Below are 26,682 nucleotides of genomic sequence, written 5' to 3'. Positions count from 1 at the left end.
GGGCACCATTTCCAGTTTGTCGCCCTACCCTTCGGGCTGGCCACCGCTCCTCGGGTATTCACCAAGGTCATGGCAGCTGCCGTGGCCATTCTCCATGCTCGAGGCATAGTGGTGTTGGCATAGTGGTGTTGCCCTACTTGGACGACATTCTCATAAAAGGCTCCTCTTTTCGATCCTGCTCAGAAGCAGTAGACGTCACCATAAATACCTTTTTGCGCCTGGGTTGGAAAATCAACTTCAAGAAATCTTCCCCAGTCCCGGCTCAAACCATATCCTACCTGGGGATGATCCTAGACTCCTCTCAGGGTCTAGTACTCCTACCTCCGGAAAAGGTATCCACGCTACAGAGAGAAGTCCGAAAGCTTACCCAACCTCGCCCTCACTCCCTACGCTTCTCCATGAGGGTACTCGGCAGGATGGTGGCGGCAATGGAGGCAGTGCCTTTTGCTGTATTTCACCTCCGTCCCCTACAGCACGCCCTTCTAGCAGTATGGGACAGGAATCCTGCCTCGCTCGACCGCCGTCTTCTGCTCTCTCGCCCATTCAGGCAGTCCCTCAGGTGGTGGACCAAGAGGTCCTCCCTGACTCGGGGGAAGTCTTTCCTTCCGGTGCACTGGCTGGTTGTCACAACGGACGCCAGTCTCTTCGGCTGGGGTGCTGTGTTCCAGCGCCACTCGACTCAGGGTCGCTGGTCCCCGCAGGAATCCCAGCTGCCCATCAACATCCTAGAGATTCGGACAATCAGACTGGCACTCCACCATTTTCATCCGTTTCTTTCCGGCCGCGCGGTCAGAGTCCAGTCCGACAACGCCACTGCGGTAGCCTACATCAACCGCCAAGGGGGCACTCGCAGCAAAGCGGCCATGGTCGAGGTAACGCTCATTCTCCGCTGGGCCGAGACCAACCACTCCATACTCTCAGCAGTTTACATCCCAGGCGTGGAAAACTGGGAAGCGGACTTTCTCAGTCGCCACAGCCTCGATCCCGGAGAGTGGTCTCTTCATCCCGCAATCTTTCACCAGATATGCTCTCGATGGGGGACTCCGGACGTGGATCTAATGGCATCTCGCCTCAATTGCCAGGTTCCCGTCTTCATGGCCAGGTCTCACGACCCCTCAGCTTTCGGAGCCGATGCTCTCGTCCTCTCATGGCAGGGTTTCAGACTCCCATACATCTTTCCCCCAATTCCCCTTCTGGCAAAGGTAATCAGGAAGGTCAGGGCAGAACGGATTTCAGTAATTCTCATCGCTCCGGACTGGCCGCGCAGGACATGGTACGCCGAGATGGTGCAACTGGTCTCAGACGTACCTTGGAGGCTGCCGAGCCGCGCAGACCTCCTGTCTCAAGGGCCCATTTACCACCCGAACTCAGAGGCCCTGTGTTTAACGGCGTGGCCGTTGAGTCCTGGGTACTGAGGCAGAAGGGTCTGTCCCAGACGGTTATATCTACCATGCTCCGCGCACGCAAGTCTTCTTCCATGCGCATCTACCACCGCGCCTGGAAGGTATACTTCGCCTGGTGCAGGGATCGGGGACGTTTCCCCCTCCAATTTTCTATTCCTCACATTTTGGAATTCCTCCAATCAGGCGTAGACTTGGGCCTTGCCCTCAGTTCTATTAAGGGCCAAATTTCTGCTCTCTCGGTTCTTTTCCAGAGAAGGATTGCAAACAGACTGCAAGTCAAGACTTTCATCCAGGGAGTTTCTCATATGGTTCCGCCTTACAGAATGCCCTTGGAACCATGGGATCTGAATCTGGTTCTCTGTGCTCTTCAAGAGCCCCCTTTTGAGCCCTTGCATGAAGTGTCTTTGCTGCTCTTGTCGTGGAAAGTTGCCTTCCTCGTGGCTGTCACGTCTATTAGACGTGTCTCTGAGCTGGCAGCTCTGTCTTGCCAACCTCCTTTCCTCGTGTTCCACCAGGACAAGGTAGTTCTACGGACATGTCCGTCTTTTCTTCCGAAGGTCGTTTCCTCCTTCCATCTTAATGAGGAGATTGTCCTTCCCTCACTGTGCCCTGCTCCTTCTCACCGCACGGAAAGGGCTCTCCACACTCTGGACTTAGTGAGGGGTCTCAGACGTTATGTCTCCAGAACTGCGTCTCTCCGTAGGTCAGACGCCTTGTTCGTTCTTCCGGAAGGGCCACGGAAGGGACTTCCCGCTTCCAAGGCCTCCATTGCCAAGTGGATTCGTTCCGCCATCCAAGAGTCCTACCGTGTCAAGGGTCACGCCGCACCTCCGGGGATCAAAGCTCATTCTACCCGGTCAGTCGGCGCGTCCTGGGCCATCCGGCACCAGGCATCGGCAGCGCAGGTCTGCAAGGCTGCTACATGGTCCAGCCTGCATACATTCACGAAGCACTACCATGTGCACTCTCAGGCCTCGGCAGACGCGTCCGTCGGTAGGCGAATCCTACAAGCGGCAGTGTCTCATCTGTAGCTCGTAGGCACGCACAGCATTTATAACTTCTTGTTGCCCACCCAGGGACTGCTTTGGGACGTCCCATTCGTCCTGTGTCCCCCAATGATACGTAGGAGAAAAGGAGATTTTTGTGTACTCACCGTAAAATCTTTTTCTCCGAGTCAATCATTGGGGGACACAGCACCCTCCCTGTTAGCCTAGTTTGGCTCGGTTATTCTTTTCAGTCGGTGTTTTGACTGTAACATGTTTACTGTTATTATCTGGTTTACTCCTACTGCTTTGTTACCGAACTGGCTCCGGATTCTCCAGCCCGTGGGTGTATACTGCAGGGGAGGAGTTAATCTTTTGTGTGTGTTTAACTTAGTGTCCTCCTGGTGGCAGCAGCATAACACCCATTCGTCCTGTGTCCCCCAATGATTGACTCGGAGAAAAAGATTTTACGGTGAGTACACAAAAATCTCCTTTTTTGTGACTAAAAAGTTAAATGTTCATTTTTTACTTCCATGTTGCTTCTGCTGCTGTGAAACACCTGAAGGGTTAATAAACTTCTTGAATGTGGTTTTGAGCACCTTGAGGGGTGCAGTTTTTAGAATGGTGTCACTTTTGGGTATTTTCAGCCATATAGAACCCTCAAAATGACTTCAAATGTGAGGTGGTCCCTAAAAAAAATGGTTTTGTAAATTTTGTTGTAAAAATGAGAAATCACTGGTCAAATTTTAACCCTTATAACTTCCTAGCCCAAAAAAAAATTGTTTCCAAAATTGTGCTGATGTAAAGTAGACATGTGGGAAACGTTATTTATTAACTATTTTGTGTCACATAACTCTCTGGTTTAACAGAATAAAAATTCAAAATGTGAAAATTGCGAAATTTTCAAATTTGTTGCCAAATTTCCGTTTTTTTCACAAATAAACTCAAAAATTATCGACCTAAATTTACCACTAACATGAAGCCCAATATGTCACGAAAAAACAATCTCAGAATCGCTAGGATCCGTTGAAGCGTTCCTGAGTTATTACCTCATAAAGGGACACTGGTCAGAATTTCAAAAAACGGCAAGGTCATTAAGGCCAAAATAGGCTGGGTCATGAAGGGGTTAACTAATGAACAACTGTCAAGACTAGAAAGTTAAAACAGGTATGTGCTTTAAATGGGGAAATCAGAAAAGGTCAATGCCAGACACCTCTCCCTTGAGGACTCAAAGATCAAGCTCCCCAACATTATCCATCAGTGGATAGTTTAAAGCACAGTGCCCTCATTTTTTTAATATATTTCACTGCCAAAGTAGTATCGCTAATGGAAGTTCCCTGCCTTAAGTAAAACACTTACCAGCCGCCATCTCCTGTTCTTAGCATCACTCCAGTTGTCTTCTGCTGGTTGTAATAGCCAGATTGCTCCAGTATTTGCTGGGCCAGCAAGACTCGGGAGACAGCAGCTGGTAAGTATTTTACCAGGGGCAGGGAATATGCTCTAGTGATACCACTCCAACGATGAAATAATAAAAAAAAAGCTTGAGAGGTGCTTTGATTGCCCCTATACAGCTTAGTCATCCACTCCCGCTGAATAAGTGGATTTGGATGAGCGTAATGTGTATGGGGGTCATTACCCTAGTTTTGTATCTGCGTTTCTCCTCACTGTTACATGTGCATTGCCTTTGTGCTGTCAGTCATGTAACTGAAAAATAAGGAACTACAAGCCTGACAAAAACAAGATGAGAAGCATTGATTGTGAAAGTACTAGGTGCAAGTCATCAGTTATATTAAAAAAAACACATTGCATTGACCTGAGTTGTAGGAATAATTGCTGCTGTACATTTCTGACACTTCCATGTACTTGAAAAATTCACCCCATGTTTTCTGCATGTCTGACAATTATAGTGTTGTTACTTTATGCTATAAAGGTAGTTCTTTTCTGCAAATAAATTGTACTGTTACGTAATTATGTTGATGAGCCTGTTCTGCCACTTTTAGGCTCTGAGCAATGATATCGTCAGGGTGTCAAGCCGCATTGAAGATTTAGAGAAGGAGTTGTCGGAAAAGAGTGGACAGCTTCGCCAGGGCAGCGCTTGTGACCAGCAGCATATACGAGATGAAATCGACAATCTGAGACATGAGAAAGAGCTGCTGTTAAAGCAGAGAGTGGACATAGATGAAAAGCTGCGCCAAGGGAGCCTGCTTTCTGCGGAGGTGATTTTCTTCAATAAATGTTATGTGGGGTTTTATTTTGGCCTTTTCAAGAAATTCTCTTAAAGTTGACATTTATCACCTATCCGCGGCATAAGTGTTAAATGTCTGATTGCTGGGGACTTCATTGCTGAAACACCCATTGATTACTATAATGGAGACCACCCAGGTACCATGGTCCCGCTCGCTGCATGGCCACAGCATAGGAGAGTGGCAGATGAGCTCGCTGAGATGCTTCAGTCAGTGTCTAGGTTGTCGGCGGAAACAGATATATTCAGCTGTTTTAATAAGTCCCATAGGTTTTGCATGGAGTATCAGCGAGGTTTTGTAGTGAGGAGTGGAGAATTCTAAAACGTCATTCTAATGAATGTTGACCCAGACATATCCTTTCTGCAACCTGAGCCGCTGCACCAGGGCCCAATAGTTAAAGGGGCCGATTTTCACCTCCAAAGCAGTAAACACATAAAGGGCTGACATATGAAGAGCTATTGGATTACTAGCATCCATATACTGTTCTTACACAGGGTCCCACTTCTTTAATGTCCACATCCACGTTACGGTTTCAGCAGTGGAAAACCCATCGATCAGACATTTATTACCTGTCCTGTGAATAAGTGATGGATGTCAATTGTACAAAAATTCCTGTCTCAACATTAATTGTTAGAACACAATGGCTCTTAGAAAAATATTTAGACGTGAGAGTCCTTAGTGGTTGATACCTTTTAATGGCTAACTGAAAAGATGGTAACAAATTGCAAGCTTTCGAGGCTACTCAGGTCTCTTCATCAGGCAAAGACTAATGCAAATTCTGAAGAATCACATACTTATACACAACACAGCACAGAGAGAAAGAAGTCAACAGATAAGACAAGTGACGTGAAGCAGAATTATCATTGTGAGAGGGATAGATATTGAAACAGTTCATAAATAAGGAAGTCTTAATGTTTTATGGTCCTCTGAATAGGTCTAGTTCTGTGTTGTGATGACCCCAGAAGGTCTGAAGAGCAAATTCCTTAGTTGATGTAAAAAGACATGAATCCATGTGACACATTCATTCCTGCAGTAAGGCTGTCAAAGGTCGTCATCAGTTTATATTCCCAGACTCTTCTGTCTTTCTGAGATTTGAAATTACCTTTTAAAACAAGTAATTTCATGTCCATGATGCTATGACCAGGGAGACAAAAATGTTTTGCTACCGGTAGGTCCATTCTTTTTTTCTCTTATTGTATGGTGATGAGAGTTCATCCTTGTTCTAAGTTTTTGCCCTGTCTCCCCCACATACAGACCTCCAGTTGGACATTTAGTACAAATAATGGCTCTTAGGGCATTTTTGTCTGTTTGTGTCAAAAATAAATAAAGAACACTGATAGTTAGGAATCATGTATTCCTGGAGAGAAAAACTGTGTACAGTAGGCTCTGTGTAATGCTTCATGTCCCCTGTGGTGGCGCAGCAGGAAAGTTAAAGATTTGATGCCAAGTTCCCCCACAGATTTTAGCTGGTGTTAGGGGTCTTAAAGGGACAACCTGTAATTAGCTTATTGTGAAGGAACTCCTCTCGCAAAACATGATTGTCTATAGCAGGCAAACCACGTAGTCATTTACGTATTTCTATTCATTGTAATATAAATTCTTAGAAGCATGCTTTATTAAACGTGACAAACAGAACCGTAATATTGATTAGAGCAAGACTCTAACACTTGTCATTCTCTGCTACTTTCTGTGACGCCTCTCGCTTCTCCCCGCTTAGGAAGAGCGGATTCTTTTCCAGCTGGATGAGGCCATAGAAGCTCTTGATGCTGCGATTGAATACAAGAATGAATCCATTACTCGCAGACAGCGGGTTCTCCGTGCCTCCGCCAGCCTTCTCTCCCAGTGTGAGATGAACCTGATGGCAAAGCTCAGTTATCTGTCGTCCTCAGAAACTCGGGCTCTTCTGTGTAAATATTTTGACAAGGTATGCATTGCTGTCTTTCCACGCCATGTTTCAGAGAGTAAGAGAATGTCAATGGGATGTCTTAAATTTTTTTAATTTTAGAGTCTAGTGTCTGTCTTACTGATCCAGACTGAAGTAGCAGTACTGCGTCCTTTTATTCAAGACTTATTTCAATTTACTCTGTCGCCTCATTGGGGGACACAGGACCATGGGTGTTATGCTGCTGTCCACTAGGAGGCGACACTATGCATAATCTGAAAAAGATTAACTGTGGCTCCTCCTGTGCAGTATACACCCCTGGACGGCATCAGCCTTCTCCAGTTTTTGCTTAGTGTCGCATAGGAGGCACACCTAAAAGATTTTTACTCCGTTTTTTCCGACGGGATTACAGATGAAGAAAAGAGGGTCTCCTGTGAGACTCCCGGCATGGCTCCTTCCTCGGCCCCCTATTATGGGGTGCCCAGTTGAAGTAGAGATGGCTATTCCCCATGTTGCTCCTTCCCCAGTCCCTCGGGTGCTGGTTCGAAGTCTAGACCCCCCCCTCCTTCCCCAATTCCTTTTGGTTTCTGGGTTGAGGTCGAGGCGAGGATAAAGGCCCCTGAAGGTGTGACAACAGCACCCTCCCTAATCCCCCTCTGGGGGTATTAGGTTGAGACACCTCAGGTAGGGCCTGTACAGGCAGCATTCTACAGCTCCCAGCAATGGGCCAGCACACTGCGCCTGCATCCAGGGACCCCAGCCCAGCTGTGGGCTCCTGTTGGGGCCGGGGGGAGTGCAGGCAGGCAGGCATGGCACATACAGACACAGGGCTCCCTGCGCCCCTGTCTCTGCGGCAGCACCAGCTCTATACTGCCTCAGGGAGACCCCTACCGGGCTCCCCCTTCCGCTTATAGCCCCACCACCATCCTGCCTTTAAATCCGGAGGGGTCCGTTTCAGATCCGACCCCCTCCCGGACTTTCGCGCCGGCCTGGAGCGCCTCTGGGCCTCAGGCATCTAATTTAGGCCCCGGCTTCGGCCTAGCTGAAGCTGCCGCCTCCTCTCCGCCCCCCGGCCCGCCCCCCGGATGACAAATATGACACTCTACAGGGTCCTAAAGGGGGTGGATCGAGACAGAAAGGGCGCGTTTTTACACAGCCTTGCCGCCTTTTTCCAGCTCTCCGCCCCCTTCTCCTCCTTTCCTCTCTGTCTCAGCAGCCATTTTCGGCTGCAGATTAACCCTGCATCTCCCGGTCTGCAGGACCAGGACCAGGCAGCCAGTCTCCGGGGGGCACAGGACTGTGGATCTTCGGCGCTGGACCTAGGGGCACACTGGTGGGGTAAGATCACAGCTGGGTTTTTTACTCAGCTGTGAATCCATATTACCTATAAGGCTCCCCTATAGGTTTCTCTACCCCTGTAAGGTCCTCTGCTGGAAGCACTTCTGCACTCTGTGCACTATGCCGGGCTCAAGGTCCAAGAGAACCAGGCAGAACTGCTATTATGCATTCTGCACAGCCTGCGGGACCGCTCTCCCCAGTAGTAGCACGTACCCGCATTGTCAGAACCAGAACTGTATACAAACTAATGTGTCAGAGCCCCAAGAAGCCCCTGCCAATGCCTCGGTGTCTAATGCCACGCCGGAATGGGCTACTCAGATATCGCAATCTATGACGCAGTCTATAGATAACCTAACCTCCACATTGCTTCAGGCTCTGCAGGGTCATGCCCCGGCTATGACCGTTACCCAGCAAAGGGAGAGCTTGACTCAGGAACAAGATGACCCTGGCACATCCACGTCTAGGTCAGGACGCAAGCGGACCCATAGATCAAGTCCATCTGCGTCATCTCATAGCACACGGTCATCCCCCTCTAGGGAGAGACACCGTAGCTCCAGGTCATCTAGACCGTCCCATTCCAGGGACAGACAATGCTGATCTCCGCAATCCCCGACCAGAGAAGGCCTCCTCCCCAGCCCACTCAGCAGGAGACGCCTCAGTGATACACAGGATTCGGAAGGCATCTGCGACCTAGCAATACAGCGCTAGTTGAGGACATAATTTCATCCATCCATCGGGTGCTGGACATTTCTGATCCGCCACCAGAGGCCCCAGAACATAAGATTTCCTTTGAAGGACCTCTGAAGCCGCCTAAGGTTTTCTCTAACCACCCAGAGTTTAAGGCGATCCTTAAAAAGCAGCTCTCACAGCCTGAGGAAAATATTCGCTAATCGCAAATATCTGGAGGCGAGGTACCCCTTCCCACAGAAGGACACCAAGGAATGGACAGATCCACCTGAAGTGGACCCCCCAGTCTCTAGGCTAGCAGCACAGACCCTCCTTTCACTGCCGGATAGCTCAACCCTCAGGGAAGCCGCAGACCGGCAGGTAGAACGCATGGCTCGTTCAATTTTCGAGGCAGCAGGGGCAACCCTGGCTCCCGCGTTCGCCTCAGTTTGGGCTGCCAAGGCCATCCTGGCCTGAGCAAAGAATTTACAAGCTCTCCAAGCATCCGCTCCTGAGCTGTCGGACCAAGCGGTTCAAATAGCAGTTGTAGCAGACTACATGCTCCATGCAGCTCTGGATTCAGCAAGGGGAGTAGCGGGGATAGCATCAAACGCCATCACGATTCGGCGTATCCTCTGGCTGCGGGAATGGAAAGCGGACGCAGCCTCAAAGAAGTCCCTCACGCACCTCCCCTACCTCAGTGGGAGACTTTTCGGTGAACAGTTGGACACTATGATATCCAACGCCACCGGGGGTAAGAGTACTTCTCTTCCCCAACTGAAACCTAAACGCACTTACAAGAAGCGTAACCAAACTCGATTCCGATCCTTTTGGAATTCCTCCGGCTGGTCCGTCTCGCGTCCAGCACAAAATCGTAACCGTTCCCCACGCAGGGACAACTCACGATCGACGCAAAGGTCGGACAAGACCTGGCAGTCAAAAGCAGACCAGCCTAAGCCCAGAGAAGGAAAATCTCAGACTTTCTCCTCATCATGACTCACGGACTCCGGAAGACACCACACCAGTAGGCGGCCGACTTTTACTCTTTCATCAAGTCTGGCTGCCTATTACAGAAGACAGGTGGGTCATGGAACTAGTGTCTTCCGGATACAAAATAGACTTCACCTCCAACCCACCGGACCGATTCTTCCTCTCTGTCCCCCCAAAACCGCCAGCCAAGGCTCGTGCCTACCACCAAGCGGTCCCCTCGCTTTTTCAAGCAGGAGTCATAGTACCGGTACCCACGACCGACCGCTTCCGAGGGTTCTACTCCAATCTGTTCGTAGTTCCCAAGAAAGGAGGCAGCGTACGGCCCATACTAAACCTAAAACAGCTCAACAAATATGTACGGGTCCGTCATTTCCGCATGGAGTCCCTTCGGTCCATCATTGCGTCCATGGAGAAGGGAGAATATCTCGCCTCCATAGACATACAAGACGCATACCTGCATATACCCATTGCACCGGCCCATCAGAGGTTTCTCAGGTTCGCAATAGGCCAGGACCACTACCAATTCGTGGCTCTCCCTTTTGGACTCGCCACGGCTCCCAGAGTGTTCACCAAGGTCATGGCAGCCACCATGGACGTCCTGCACTCCAGAGGCATAGTAGTTGTTCCATACCTGGACGATCTACTCATCAAGGCTCCCACCTTCAAGGACTGCGAGCTCAGCGTCTCAATCACAACCGATACTCAGTCGCATGGGCTGGTTAATCAACCTACAAAAGTAATCACCAACCCCGAGTCAGTCCCTGACCTTCCTGGGAATGTTATTCAACACCTCCAGGGGTCTAGTGCTCCTTCCCAAGGACAAGGCACTGGCTCTCCGACTAGCAGTTCGCACCCTCCTCCACAAACCCCCTCGATCTCTCCGGTTTGCCATGAGAGTCCTCGGCAAGATGGCAGCAGCCATAGAAGCTGTCCCATTTGCCCAGTTTCACCTCAGACCTCTCCAACTAGCCATTCTCAAGTTCTGGGACAGGAATCCCTTTTCTCTTGACAGGGAGTTCCAGCTAACGTTGTCAACCAGGAGGTCCCTGCACTGGTGGCTCAAGCCAACCTCGCTAGCAAAGGGGAAATCCTTTCTTACAGGTCAATGGAAGGTTCTGACCACCGACGCGAGCCTGACGGGTTGGGGTGCGGTGCACCTACACCACAGGGCACAGGGCAAGTGGTCCCCAGTGGAAGCGACCATGCCCATCAACATCCTGGAAATTCGTGCCATCCTTCTGGCATTGAGGGCCTTCCATCACTTACTGGCAGCCTCTCACATCAGAATACAGTCGGACAATGCCACGGCTGTGGCATATGTGAATCACCAAGGGGGGACCCGCAGTACCCAGGCGATGCGAGAAGTGTCACACATCCTCCGCTGGGCGGAGGACACAGGGTCGGTTCTTTCGGCGGTCCACATTCCGGGTGTGGACAACTGGGAAGCAGACTTCCTCAGCCGACAAGGAATAGACTCGGGAGAGTGGTCTCTCCATCCTGAAATTTTTCAACAGATCTGTCTCCGCTGGGGGACCCCAGATGTGGACCTAATGGCATCCCACTTCAATGCCAAGGTCTCCAACTTCATGGCCAGAACACACGATCCGCGGTCACTCGGAGCAGACGCTCTGGTTCAGGACTGGACCCAGTTCCAGCTTCTGTATATTTTTCCACCTCTCCCCCTGATATCCAGAGTGTTGAGGAAGATCAAACAAGAGGGAGTTCCAACCATCCTAATTGTACCGGACTGGCCCAGACGCACATGGTACGCCGACATCTTACAACTCACAGCAGACGCCCCCTGGCGTCTCCCCGACCGCCACGATCTTCTGTCACAAGGCCCGTTCTACCACCAGAACTCAGGGGCTCTCAATTTGACGGCGTGGCCCTTGAGACCTGGGTTCTAACCCAGGCAGGGCTCTTGACGGACGTCATTGGAACCATGATCAGAGCACGGAAACCAGCCTTTGCCAAGATTTATTACCGTACCTGGAAAGCTTTCTTTACCTGGTGCGAATCTCGTGGCCAGATTCCACTCCCTTATTCCCTACCCAAAGTACTTGGTTTTCTCCAATCAGTTCTGGGGGCCAGGCTGTCATTGGGCTCGCTTAAGAGCCAGGTGTCAGCCCTCTCAGTGCTTTTTCAAAGGCGCATTGCTACCAAGCCGCAAGTAAGGACTTACCTTCAGGGGGTTTCCCGATTGGTTCCCCCCTACAGACGACCACTAGAAACGTGGGACCTCAACCTGGTCCTGACAGCATTGCAGGAACCACCCTTCGAACCCCTTAAGGAGGTCCCGCTCCGCCTTCTTTCCCAGAAGGTGGTTTTCCTGGTGGCAATCACCTCGCTACGCAGGGTGTCTGAACTGACAGCACTCTCCTGCAGACGGCCCTTCCTGGCTTTTCACCAGGACAAGGTAGTTCTTCGTACGGTCCCATCCTTCCTTACGAAGGTTGTGTCCGACTTCCACCTCAATGAGGAAATTTCACTACCATCCCTTTGTCCGGTTCCGGTTCATAGAGTGGAGAAGGCTCTGCATACGCTTGACCTTGTCAGGGCATTGCGTATATACGTGTCTAGGACTGCGTCCTTCCGGAGGTCTGATTCTCTTTTCCTCCTTCCGGAAGGCGGCCACAAGGGTCTGCCAGCTTCCAAAGCTACCCTTGCCAGGTGGATCAAATCCACCATGCAAGAGGCCTACCGCCTTAAGAATTCTCCTCTTCCAGCCGGTATTACGGCACACTCTACACGGGCGGTAGGGGCCTCCTGGGCCATTCGGCACCAGGCTTCGGCACAACAAGTGTGTAAGGCGGCCACTTGGACTAGCTTACACACGTTTACTAAACACTACAGGGTTCATACCCAGTCCTCAGCGGACGCGAGCCTGGGTAGATGTGTCCTGCAGGCGGCGGTGCCCTAAGTATAGGGGCCTGTCTGCACAATATTCGTCCATTGCTTCCCACCCAGGGACTGCTTTAGGACGTCCCATGGTCCTGTGTCCCCCAATGAGGCGACAGAGTAAAGGAGATTTTTGTGTACTCACCGTAAAATCTCTTTCTCTTAGCCTCTAATTGGGGGACACAGCTCCCACCCTGTTGCCCTTTCCGGGCCGTTGTAACTGTTGAGTTCTCATATTGTTTTCTTGAGCTCGTACATAGTTGCCTTCTTACAGGCATAATTATGTTATTCATGTTACATAGTTGCCTTCTTACAGGCATAATTATGTTATTCATGTTACGTTCCTCCTACTGCTTTTGCACAAAACTGGAGAAGGCTGATGCCGTCCAGGGGTGTATACTGCACAGGAGGAGCCACAGTTAATCTTTTTCAGATTATGCATAGTGTCACCTCCTAGTGGACAGCAGCATAACACCCATGGTCCTGTGTCCCCCAATTAGAGGCTAAGAGAAAGAGATTTTACGGTGAGTACACAAAAATCTCCTTTTTTCAGGACAGAGGTCCAAAGTAAAGCTTTTTACTGACTTGTTGTATTGTAATCAGTTGGGCACACCACTGATTCCCGCTGTCAAAGTGAGTTTTAATGGAGCAGTATTACTCAGGTTATGAAAACTAACATAAGGTCTCCAGTCAGCGGAGACCTATTTGTGTTGTCAGAATTGGTAGGAGCCGTGGAACTAGAACAGTTAATGATTGTGTTTTCTGGCCTATCTATAAGTTGGCCAAAGGTGAGACAAGTATTAATAATTTCCTGATCGATTTATGGTTATCATTTTAAAGAGAATGCGAGAATCCATGGGCAGCAAGTATCAGACACAGGCTGCGTGAGCTCAGCCAGGTATTATTGATTCTGCGGCTCTTCAGAGAAAGTCATACTTTTAATAGCTGCCGGGGACTGAGCTGTGCGGCATACTAGTCCGACAGTTGAGTTTCCAGCGGCTTTTCCCGTCCTGCGGACACTGACAGGTCCCTGCCTATATGCGCATGTAGGCAGAGACCTGTCAGTCACTGGGGGGGTGGGTGGGGGAGAAGTCAACGGGGACACAACTAGTCTGCCACACGGCTCTGTCCGCAGCGGCTATTAAAAGTATGTTTTTCTCTGAAACACTCCAGTGTTTCAGAGTCAGACACCTGGCTGAAATTGCTCAAACAGTGTCTGATACATGTTGCCCACGGATTAGACAGCATGTATCAGGGGTCAGGCTCACTTTAAGTCATGCTTCATACAGCAAATAAGGTGGACATCCCTTTCAGTGGTACTGCTTTAGGCTAACAACAGCATTAGGGTATGTGCATACACAAGACACTTCAGGAAACACCAGCATTTCTTTTCCTGAAGCTTCTTTTGCATTATCTTTTTGGTCGTTTTCGCCGCCAGCATTTTTTATTTTGCTTGTACTGTATAAATTAGTGAGCATCTTCCAATCAGAAGCAACCTGAAGATTGATCAGGTCACTTCTTTTAACTTCTTCGTGTGTCTGGAAAACTGAAGCTGATAAAAGAAGCTCCAAAGGTTGAGCATGTGAACAACTGGTCGTTTTTACAATTGCATAAGGTATTTGTTTTTATTGATTAATGAAGTGGTTTTTCTGGCGGATTGCAGAGCATACCCGCCTGATAAAGGAAATACCAATACTCAAGGTTGATGTTCCCTTCTTGGTTACATTTGGTTTTCTACAGGTAGTTACATTGCGCGAAGAGGAACACAAATTACAGATTTCTTTCTCAGAACTGGAAATGAAGTTGGAGGAGCAGCAGCGCCTGGTATACTGGCTTGAGGTTGCATTGGAACGACAGCGCTTAGAAATGGATCGCCAGCTTACCCTGCAGCAACAGGAGCATGAGCGCAACATACAACTCCTGCTGAAACAGTGTCAAGGTGAGCACATCCTCGTCAGTGCTTGGCACAGACCCTGGGTTATTTTTAAAAACCACTTATGCCATTTGTGCTTATTTTGCAATAGTTCCTGGATCTTTTTCCCCTCCTACAATTGTGCAAATATTTTTTTCCTTGATTACTAAACAATATTAATGAGTATTAATTACTATAACTGTAAAATATGACATGAATATGAAAGGTAGTTTACAGTTTAGAAGATTAAATCGCCTATCTGCAGAATTAATGCCAACCTATAGACCGGTGGGGATCTGACCGCTTGTATCTGCATCAGTCGGCAGAACTTTAATCCCCATTACAACGGAGCAGCAGTGCACGCGCTCAACCGCTGCGCTTTCCATTCGCTATGGGGCTGCCAAGCATTACAGTGTGTTTTTACAGCAGCCTCAAAGGAGATTAATCGAGCGGTGATCGGGTGTTCAATCTGCATCGCCATTTTGTGACTGGGATAGATGTGCCTATTCAGGAATAAAAATTCACAAATTTGCTGATCTGTGTCTGTTCTAGCAATGGGAACCCCACCGATCAGGAAGTTATTGCTTATTCTTTGGATAGGTGATAACTTGTATTTACTGGGCAATTCCTTTAATATATAAACATATTAGTGTGTTTACTCACGTTACAAAAAAAAATTATCCAGATGACCACCTGTGAGATTTTAAAGAATCAAGACAGATGTCTGGGTTGAGACAACCCCTTCAGCAATTTTGTTAGAGGAGGCAATGTCTTATCAACCATTTAATTTCTGCAGTAACAGACATTGTCATAGGTAGAACCATAGTAAGGACCCTGCAGGTCGGAGTTTCCTATATCACATGGGGTCTTCATCAGACCTGTATCTGAATAGCAAGAAAGATGATGATAAAGTAGAAAAAGTGACATTTTTGTGCCTTAGTCTCTTGTGCATGGTGATTAAAGTTTTATGTTTTTAATTATGATTCCTGTCCAAGATAAGATAATGATATATAAACCCTGTCATGAGTAGCCCAAACTCCAGGCCTTAACCCCATTGAAAACCTCTGGAATGTGATCAAGAGGATGATGGATAGTCACAACAAGCCATCAAACAAAGAAGAACTGCAGGAGCAGTGTGAAAGACTGGTGGAAAGCATGCCAAGACACATGCAATCATGGTTATTCCACAAAATATTGATTTCGGAACTCTTCCTGAGTTAAAACATTAGTATTGTTGTTTCTAAATGATTATGAACTTGTTTTCTTTGCATTATTTGAGGTCTGAAAGCACTGGGTTGTTGTTTTTTTTAATTTTGACCATTTTTCTTTTTCAGAAAAAAACACTGTATTGCTTGAAAATTCGGAGACATGTTGTCAGAAGTTTATAGAATAAATGAACAATTTACATTTTACTCAAAAATGTAGCTATAAAGAGAAACAAATTAAACATTTTGCAGTGGTCACTTAATTTTTGCCAGATGTTTATATTCATTTTGTTTTTACCTTTTCAGACCAAATGGGTGAGGGACTGGCTGGAAGCAGGAGACAATATGAAGGTAGAATACAGACACTTGAGAAGGAGCTTGGCTGGTATATGTGGGCACACCAAGAGCTGAGTCAAAGATTAAACAAAATGACTGTTCCTCCTCTTAATCCTCAAGGAACTCATGGGAAAAGTAAGCGATTTCTTGAAGCTTGATGTGACTTTTGGTGTTAATATCATGCTCACACATATGTTGTTGTCTCCAGTGACTGTAGGTGATGGGCGAGCTCTTCCCAGTGTCACAGTTTCCTTAATTGGATCCGCAGAAAAGCAAAATAATGTTGCTTCAGATCTAAATAATCAACCTCCCGCTCCTGACCGAAACCTGAGGCCCAGGGACGATTTGATACATTATCCATTACCTCCCACATGGAGACGATCCTCTCTGCCTTCTGAAGAACAAGCTGCTCTGGAGGATCTCAGGCGTCAAGAAACAGTGATGGACACCGTGAACACCAGAGTGGTACAGCAAAGTGAAGGTGTTTGTCAGAGACCTGCTATGTACCATCCCAAAACTCGGAGAGATGTTCGGAGATGTAACATAAGTGTCATGCCTTTCATGTCTAATGTTGAGATGATTGATGTCCGGAAAAACCCACTTTAGACCTATACCCAGTGTACTCTCACTTACCAGCTGCGGTGATAGTGTACAGATCTACGAAGTGCAGTGTAGCACTTATTACTTACTGTGTAGGGAGTGTGTTGTATCAAGTCATCTATAGTTACCCACTCTTCAGAGGTACAGTTTGCCTAGTGTAACGGTGTGATCATTATGGACTTCTCCCATGGGAAAAGCACTTATTGGTGCATTTACAAGGTATCTGTGGTTTTCGTATAGTAGAAAGTGATCAAGCTCAACGGATAAAATCTTTAGCTTTAAGAAGCACTCCCATCAAAATTGTTAGGCCAGGTTCATATTGCGTTAATAGCAGCCCGTTCAACATATGCGTTAACGGGCGGCTGTTAACGCAAGTGCCGATATGTCATTGCGCTAGTGCAGATAGAGCATCTGCTAGCTCTATCTGCGCTAGCAGTGATGGACCTGGAAACGCTGCAGCCCGTGTCCCAGGGTCCGTCACTCAATGACGGCACATCACTAGCGCACACCCATTGTGGACGTGCGCTAGCGATGCGTCCGACATAGGACATTATGGCGGCGTTAACGGACTGTGTTACACCGCGGTGTAACGTAGTCCAACGGATGCCTATAACGTAATGTGAACCCAGCCTTATCCTCTTAATATATTCTAATCATCGTATTATATAGCACTGTGTACTTACAATTGCTAGTTTTACCTTTCTACTCAGTTAATTCTTCTGTTTCCATTAGGTCTATGACATCACATGATTAAAAACTGACTAGCTGAATCCTTCTAAGCTCTATGTAGAAACAGGAGGTCAATTTTTCCTGTATGAGTCATAACTGCAAAAGTCCCTGGCAGGGGGAGAAGTGGAGCAGCTGGGTCAGGAGTTACAGGGGGGAATGATAAACGCAGTGGCAAGAGACCTCCTGTTTCTACATAGAGCAGAAAAAAGAGATGAATTAGCTGGGTTGAAAGGCAAAATAAGCAATTAGTACACAGTGCTGTAAAATATGGTGATTGCAATGTATTCAGAGGATAAAACTTTGATGGGAGGAGTGCTTCTTTAAAGGTGTGCACCAGAAATGTGTTGATGGGCATCACTTGTATACAACAAAGTGCTTTGGAATAAAATAGGCTGTTTTGGTGAGCTGGCTTGTTCCTCTATTACATCTATGGTTTTACTGTTGGTTGCATGGTGACATCTGTGCCATTGGAGGATACAGAACCACAGGTTTTTAACAGCAGGAGCAATTCAAAGCAACAGACGGGCCGCCACATGTACCTGTCATCAAATTATAGGCTACATTTTTAGCTTGGTTTATAGTTTTACTTTGAAAGAACAAATGCTCCTTGTGGAAGCTAATGCAGGAAAATACCCCGACATCTCCTGTTTTATTGAATCAGTTTATCGCCATAGTATACTGATTGGTGTCTGTTCAGTGGGCCCTGGAGGGATCGCAGAACGCATCAATACATGGCACTAAAATGCCCCCTTTTTACTGCGGTGTGAGCAGCCTTACTTATTGGCTACCTGCAGATAGTGCAGGTCTTTACACTGTACATTAATACCACAGGGATAGTGTAACGTAAATGTTTTGTCGTACTTTTTACAGTTGAGACATTCATTTATTTTTTTGTTAATTATAATCCAGTGCCTTAAACCGCAATTCCCCACTAGATCTTGGTTAATGCATTGCCTTAATTAAGTTTCACGTAACACATTGGCTACCTCCAGTTTCTCCATTGGACACATACAAGTCACATTCCACTTTCCGAATAACACTAAAAAGAATCTACAGTAGATCATGTAAAGTATAGATCTTTCCTGGCTATGCAGCAATTGTAGTTTGTGTACAGATATCATTTTTACTTTTGTACATACATTTTTTATATTTTTGTAATACAATAAACTACTGTTTAAAATATGGATTTATGTGTTGTTCTTCAACCACGGGGCCAGTACCATGAGCAGCATGAATCAGAGACTGGTTCCTAAATTGTGGTTTTCTGTGACAATCTATGGTGTTTCAGAGAAAAAAAATAATTGAAAATCGGCCTGGGGATGAGATGAAAAGGCTGAAAGGTGTGACCCTGTTTTACTTCCTCTGCCACTAATATCTAAAGGAACATATGGAGCTTTTAGTTCGTATTCTCAGGGCTGTGGAGTCGGTGTCCGTTTTTGTCGCGTCGGAGAACGAGTCGGTATAAAATGGACCGACTCCTAAATTTATATAATAAATTAGGTTCAGTGCAGGATGTGCTGTAAATTTTTTCTTAACTTTGTAAAGTTGTAAAACTTCCTATTAATGTCTGTTCTGTTCCTGATCTAAGGATCTAGGCCTTTAGTTGAGATGAATCTGTGCTGCACTTTATGTACATGCTCAGTAGGGAGCAGTGCTGTGGAGTCGGAGTCAGGAAAATTGAGGAGTCGGAGGTTTGGCTTACCAACTCCACAGCCCTGCGTATTCGCACACATCGTACATATTATGGTTTTTTCTGCAGCTTTTTAACTGCATGTTTTCTGCAGGGCTTTGCACCAAAATAAGCAATAACAATCTTGTTTCACTATTGCATTTTTGCTTTGTTTTTTTCTGTGTATTCTCCTTTGTTTCAAATCTGCAGAAAACGCATCAGGGTACATTCCCATGATCCGGAATAGCAGCGTTTTGGAAACCGCTCACCTGTGTTGCGTCCAAACCGCTGCGTTCAAACTTTAAAGCTCAGTGGATGGGATTTATAGAAATCCTATTCCCACTGTGCTTCTATTTGATGCTGTGTAAACTCACCCGCGGTGCGTATTTTCAAGCCACAGCATGTCACCAGTCTCCACTGCATAGTCTCACCCATAACCATTCAATAGATTCTGTTAAAAAAAAAAAAAGCTCATCCTGAATACTGCCATGTGAACGTGGCCACATACTATTTTGACAGAACTATATACATGAATAGATTTGGCAAAAAAATGCTTTAAACATTCAAATCCTTGTTGGCCACAATGGCTGGAACCTGACAAAGCTTCAATTGTTCACCACATGTATTCAAAACTCGGTTGCATTGAAAAAGACTGTTTACAATCCTATTGAAAAAAAGCTTTTAAAATGTTTTGTTTCTATGTTTTTATTTTATAAATTTAGCATTTTATATGATTGTGGAAATAAGTTAAAAAAAAAAAAAAATGAAAAACATTTAAGCCAGCCAAAAGTTGAACATAGAATTTTCTGATCCATAGTGTTATCTATTGCGCCAATGGCCCTCCGGTATAGTCATACAAAACTGTTTAATTCTGTATGACCAGCCAACGTCACATTTTCAGCCTATAATTTATACAATGTGATTTTCTGGATTTTATTTTTGATATTCTATCTCTCAAAGTTAAAATTAACCTACCCTTAAAATTATAGATTATTCATGTCTTTGTCAGTGGGCAGTAAAATAAATAAGGCAGCTTACTGCGGCGCTAAAACATGCGAACATGAAACATGAAAATTGAACTGCATTACTGCACTAGAAATATGAAAAAATGAGAGCGTTTAGCGCATAAATTGGCCAATTCATGTGTACCTGGTAGCCACATTAAGGCATCTCTTGTATACCAGGTCCTAAACTTTCCTTTCCTCGCTGAGAATAAACATCTTCATCTGAATGGGAACCTGTGAATCCTCTTGTTAGACTAAATTTCTCTCTGTGGAGGGGTAATGGTCCTGCTGCGATTAAAACACCTGTGGCTAAGAGGTGGAGGAGTTCTCAGTCAGAAGGCTAATGAATTCAAATTTCAAAAAAGTTTAGGACCTGGTATACAAGAGATGCCTTAATGTGGCTACCAGGTACACATGAATAGGCCAATTTATGCGCTAAACGCTCTCATTTTTTCATATTTCTAGTGCAGTAATGCAGTTCAATTTTCATGTTTGCACGTTTTAGCTGCAGTGTGCTGCCTTATTTATTTGACTGTATACGAGTTGGTGACTCTAGGTTCAGCACCTGTTCACACTTAGTCCATGTTTGTTTGTCAGTGGGCAAACTTACGAAATCAGCAGGGGATCAAATGCTTATTTCCCCCACTGTGTGCGTATATATATATATATATGTGCGTGTGTGTGTATATGTGTGTGTGTGTATAGATATATATATATATATATATATATATATATACATATATATATATATATATATATATATATATATATATATATACACACATATATATATATATACACATATATATATATATACACATATATATATATATATATATATATATATATATATATATATATATATATATACACACATACACATATATATATATATACACATACATATATATATATACACACATACACATACACATATATATATATATACACATACATATATATATATACACATACATATATACACATACATATACACTAGCTGTACTACCCGGCTTCGCCCGGGTTAATGACTGCTGTTAGCAAAATAGAATGTGTTAACAAAAATTTATTCTGCACACAAAAACCACAAAACAAATAGATAGAAATGTAATTATTAAAAGGCAAAAACTAAGCTAATAGAAGAATTTCACAACATATATTAGCTTTGTTATACTGAGAATGTCTTTGTTGCCTATATTAACCAATCAGAGCTCAGATTAATTAACTGTAGCAAAATAGAAGCTGAGCTGTGATTGGTTGCTATTGGCAGCCTGATAAATCCCCAGCCAACAGGAAGCCCTCCCCCTGGCAGTATATATTAGCTCACACATACACATAATAGACAGGTCATGTGACTGACAGCTGCCGGATTCCTATATGGTACATTTGTTGCTCTTGTAGTTTGTCTGCTTATTAATCAGATTTTTATTTTTGAAGGACAATACCAGACTTGTGTGTGTTTCAGGGCGAGTTTCATGTATCAAGTTGTGTGTGTTGAGTTTTGTGTGGCGACATGCGTGTAGCAACATTTTGTGTGTCGAGTTGCATGTGACAGGTTAGTATAGTAAGTTGTGTGCAGCAAGTTTTGAGCATGGCGAGTTTTGCGCGTGGCGAGTTTTATGTGTGGTGCGTTTTGAGTATGTGCAAGTTTTGTGTGAGGCAACTTTTGCATGTGGTGCAACTTTTGTACATGTGGCAATTTTTCTGTGTGTGCAAGTTTTCCATGAGGTGAGTTTTGCGTGTGGAGAGTTTTGCGTGAGCCTAGTTTTGCATATGGCGAGTTTTGCATGTAGCGAGTTTTGCGCGTGGCGAGTTTTGAGTGGTGACTTTTGTGTTTCGACTTTTATGTCGCGAGGTTGGTGTATGTGTGGTGAAATGTGCGCTGAGGGTCGTATATGTGTTCAAGCACGTGGTAGTGTGTGGCGCATTTTGTGTTTGTGTTCATATCCCCGTGTGTGGTGAGTATCCCATGTCGGGGCCCCACCTTAGCAACTGTACGGTATATACTCTTTGGCGCCATCGCTCTCATTCTTTAAGTCCCCATTGTTCACATCTGGCAGCTGTCAATTTTTCTCCCAACACTTTTCCCTTCACTTTTTCCCCATTATGTAGATAGGGGCAAAATTGTTTGGTGAATTGGAACGCGCGGGGTTAAAATTTCACCTCACAACATAGCCTATGACGCTCTCGGGGTCCAGACGTGTGACTGTGCAAAATTTTGTGGCTGTAGCTGTGACGGTGCAGATGCCAATCCCGGACATACACACATACATACATACACACATTTAGCTTTATATATTAGATATACCTGTATGTAATCTCCTGTATATATAGTATATACCTGTGTGTCATCTCACCTATATATAGCATATATCTGTGTGTCATCTCCTCCTGTATATAGTATATACCTGTATGTCATCTCCTCCTTTACATAGCATATACCTGTATGTCATCTCCTCCTGTATATACTATATACCTGTAGGTAATCTGCTCCTGTATATAGTATATACCTGTGTCATCTCCTCCTGTATATAGTATATACCTGTATGTCATCTCCTCCTGTATGTAGTATGTACCTGTATGTCATCTCCTCCTCTATATAGTATATACCTGTGTGTCATCTCTCCTGTATATAGTATATATCTGTGTGTCATCTCTTCCTGTATATAGTATATACCTGTGTGTCATCTCCCCTGTAAATAGTATATACCTGTGTGTCATCTCCTCCTGTATATAGTATATATCTGTATGTCATCTCCTCCTGTATTAGCCCTCGTTCACACGTTATTTGGTTAGTATTTTTACCTCAGTATTTGTAAGCTAAATTGGCAGCCTGATAAATCCCCAGCCAACAGTAAGCCCACCCCCTGGCAGTATATATTAGCTCACACATACACATAATAGACTGGTCATGTGACTGACAGCTGCCGGATTCCTATATGGTACATTTGTTGCTCTTGTAGTTTTTCAGCTTATTAATCAGATTTTTATTTTTGAAGGATAATACCAGACTTGTGTGTGTTTTAGGGCGAGTTTCGTGTGTCAAGTTGTGTGTGTTGAGTTGCGTGTGGCGACATGCATGTAGCGACTTTTGTGAGATGAGTTTTGTGTGGCGACATGCGTGTAGCAACTTTTTGTGTGTCGAGTTGCATGTGACAGGTTAGTGTAGCAAGTTGTGTGCAGCAAGTTTTGCGCATGGCGAGTTTTGCGCGTGGCGAGTTTTATGTGTGGTGCCTTTTGAGTATGTGCAAGTTTTGTGTGAGGCAACTTTTGCATGTGTTGCAACTTTTGTGCATGTGGCAATTTTTCTGCGTGTGCAAGTTTTGCGTGTGGCGAGTTTTCCATGAGGTGAGTTTTGCACGTGTGGCGAGTTTTGCATGTGGAGAGTTTTGCGCGTGGCGAGTTTTGAGCGGCGACTTTTGTGTTTCGACTTTTATGTGGCGAGGTTGGTGTATGTGTGGTGAAATGTGCGCTGAGGGTCGTATATGTGTTCGAGCACGTGGTAGTGTGTGGTGCATTTTGTGTGTGTGTTCATATCCCCGTGGTGGTGTGGTGATTATCCCATGTTGGGGCCCCACCTTAGCAACTGTACAGTATATACTCTTTGGCGCCATCGCTGTCATTCTGTAAGTCCCCCTTGTTCACATCTGGCAGCTGTTAATTTGCCTCCAACACTTTTCCTTTCACTTTTTCTCCATTATGTAGATAGGGGCAAAATTGTTTGCTGAATTGGAAAGCGCGGGGTTAAAATTTCACCTCACAACATAGCCTATGACGCTCTCGGGGTCCAGACGTGTGACTGTGCAAAATTTTGTGGCTGTAGCTGCGACGGTTCAGATGCCAATCCCGGACATACACACACACACATACACACATTCAGCTATATATATTAGATATATATATACCGTATATATATATATTATATTATATTACACAGTCCCATAAGGGATTGGATGTATGCAATATTGTAACTGAAGAAGTCTGGAACTTTTTAATGGATAAATGAAAGGCATATTTTACTCTACCATTGGACTGATCGCTGGAGAAACAAAAAGTTTTTTCTTTACATGTGTGGATTTGTCCCAATCCGTTTTCCGTGCGAACTGTAACCACAGGTTGGATGTATTCCGGTTTCTTCAAAGCTCCGTTTTCCGTGCGAACTGTAACCACAGGTTGGATGTATTCCGGTTTCTTCAAAGCTGTAAGCTGGCTTTGCCAAAAAAGAAAAAAAAAAAAAAATATATATATATATATATATATATATATATATATATATATATATATATATATATATATATATATATACACTCACCGGCCACTTTATTAGGTACACCTGTCCAACTTCTTGTTAACACTTAATTTCTAATCAGCCAATCACATGGCGGCAACTCAGTGCATTTAGGCATGTAGACATGGTCAAGACAGTCTCTTGCAGTTCAAACCGAGCATCAGTATGGGGAAGAAAGGTGATTTGAGTGCCTTTGAACGTGGCATGGTTGTTGGTGCCAGAAGGGCTGGTCTGAGTATTTCAGAAACTGCTGATCTACTGGGATTTTCACGCACAACCATCTCTAGGGTTTACAGAGAATGGTCCGAAAAAGAAAAAAAATCCAGTGAGCGGCAGTTCTGTGGGCGGAAATGCCTTGTTGATGCCAGAGGTCAGAGGAGAATGGGCAGACTGGTTCGAGCTGATAGAAAGGCAACAGTGACTCAAATCGCCACCCGTTACAACCAAGGTAGGCCTAAGAGCATCTCTGAACGCACAGTGCGTCGAACTTTGAGGCAGATGGGCTACAGCAGCAGAAGACCACACCGGGTACCACTCCTTTCAGCTAAGAACAGGAAACTGAGGCTACAATTTGTACAAGCTCATCGAAATTGGACAGTAGAAGATTGGAAAAACGTTGCTTGGTCTGATGAGTCTCGATTTCTGCTGCGACATTCGGATGGTAGGGTCAGAATTTGGCGTAAACAACATGAAAGCATGGATCCATCCTGCCTTGTATGGAGCATCTTTGGGATGTGCAGCTGACAAATCTGCGGCAACTGTGTGATGCCATCATGTCAATATGGACCAAAATCTCTGAGGAATGCTTCCAGCACCTTGTTGAATCTATGCCACGAAGAATTGAGGCAGTTCTGAAGGCAAAAGGGGGTCCAACCCGTTACTAGCATGGTGTACCTAATAAAGTGGCCGGTGAGTGTGTGTATATATATATATATATATATATATATATATATATATATATATAGTCATTAAGGCTGAAGGAAGACTTTAAGTTCATACCCATATCCTAACCTAACATGCCCTAATATGCTGATCCAGAGGAAAGCAAAAAAAAACCCATGTGGCAAACTGTAAGCTCCACATACGGCAATCAGACTAGTTCCCTGGATCAACACCCTATCAAGATTGCCTTGTGCAGGCATGTACTACGGAGGACAGAGAATGAACTTTAATCCAATATTGCAGCCAGCGGGTAAGGAAAGGGTGAATCAAACACCCGAAAACAGGCAGTGAATAAAACAAACTTTATTTAACATGTACTGGAGGCAAAGGATATCTTTTAATCCGCACCCTAAAAAAAGGTAGCAAAAATGCCCTGGACACCGGTGGAAAAATTGGCATTTTGAACACTTTTTACGGCCAAGAGAGCCGGTTTCTTCAATATAGCCATGTTTGGGCTTGCTTTTTGTGGGACAAGCTGTATTTCTTTTAGGCTACTTTCACACACAGCGTATTTGCTGCGTATTTTTACGCGCGTGTATTTTGCTGCTGCTTTACCTGCGTTTTTTTACGCAGGCAAAAAACGCAGCTGCTTTCACACACAGCGGTTTTTGCTGCGTTTTTTGCAGCTGCGTTTTTTTCAGCATTGTGTACTGAAAACAAAGTTTGTTTGAAAAAAAAAGGGGGAAAAAAAAGAGTCATTGAGGTCATCTCCTGTCTTTATGACTCAGAATACAATACACACTGGAGTTAACATCATGTCGATTCTGCCAGCTGCAATGGCCTTGAGCCAAAGACGCCTCAGCAAGCGGAACAGACATCAGCTGGGGTTTACTAACCCCACTGTCACTAACCCCAGGTTATTAGGGCAGGCGTCAGTCAGACGCCCCCCCTCGTAACCCTGTACGGTAAGGGTATGTTCACACGATCCTGATTTCAATCCTTTTTTTTCAGGACAAAAACCGCAGCTCTTGGCAGAAAACGCAGGTGCGTTTTTGGTGCGTTTTTGATGCGGTTTTTGATGCGGTTTTTAGTGCGGTTTTTTATGCAGTTTTCTCTGCAGATTGTCTGTGTTTGACACAAATAAAGCTTTAACTGCAGTGGGGGAAAAAAAAAAAAGAAATGATGTCATTTCCTTGTCCAACCCTTTTCTTCTTCCATCCTCCATTTTGGGACTAAACACCAAAATGAGTGGACGTGTTTTGAATGACAGCGCTCCGCAGAGTGCTGAGCGTAGGCCAGATCACAGCCCGCGGATCCAGCTCTATCCAGCTATTTAAGTCTACGTTCACATTTGCGGTCTGCGCCGCAGCGTCGGGCGCCGCATGCGTCATGCGCCCCTATATTTAACATGGGGGCGCATGGACATGCGTCGCACTTGCGTTTTGCGCCGCATGCGTCACTGCAGCGCACGCATCCGGCCGCAGAGGACGCAGCAAGTTGCATTTTTGCTGCGTCCAAAATCAATCAAAAAAAGGACGCATGCGGCGCACAACGCAAATGTGAACATAGCCTAAGTGCCACGTATTTAAGTGCCACGTATTTAAGTGCCACGTATTTCTTTGCCACGTATTTCTTTGCCACGTATCACGTATTT

At 45.4% G+C, this 26,682-nt stretch overlaps 1 protein-coding gene across 2 annotated transcripts in view; it reads left to right on the top strand.

Annotated features, from left to right (window-relative positions):
• The window catches only part of KIF7 (kinesin family member 7), an 87,823-nt gene extending 69,438 nt beyond the window's left edge, over nucleotides 1–18,385 (top strand). For both annotated transcript variants that reach the window (XM_077263491.1, XM_077263490.1), the window contains exons 15-19: nucleotides 4,387–4,602; nucleotides 6,347–6,553; nucleotides 14,144–14,342; nucleotides 15,827–15,991; nucleotides 16,065–18,385. In XM_077263491.1, the coding sequence (XP_077119606.1) occupies nucleotides 4,387–4,602; nucleotides 6,347–6,553; nucleotides 14,144–14,342; nucleotides 15,827–15,991; nucleotides 16,065–16,462 (1,185 nt within the window). In that variant the 3' untranslated portion in view covers nucleotides 16,463–18,385. The remainder of the gene's footprint in view (nucleotides 1–4,386; nucleotides 4,603–6,346; nucleotides 6,554–14,143; nucleotides 14,343–15,826; nucleotides 15,992–16,064) is intronic.
• Nucleotides 18,386–26,682: the final 8,297 nt, after the last annotated feature.

Source organism: Ranitomeya variabilis, chromosome 5 (assembly GCF_051348905.1).
Source record: "Ranitomeya variabilis isolate aRanVar5 chromosome 5, aRanVar5.hap1, whole genome shotgun sequence".
NCBI classification, from domain to species: Eukaryota; Metazoa; Chordata; class Amphibia; order Anura; family Dendrobatidae; genus Ranitomeya; species Ranitomeya variabilis.
Note: the sequence above shows the minus strand (reverse complement) of the source record. Positions and strands in the feature narration are given on the sequence as shown.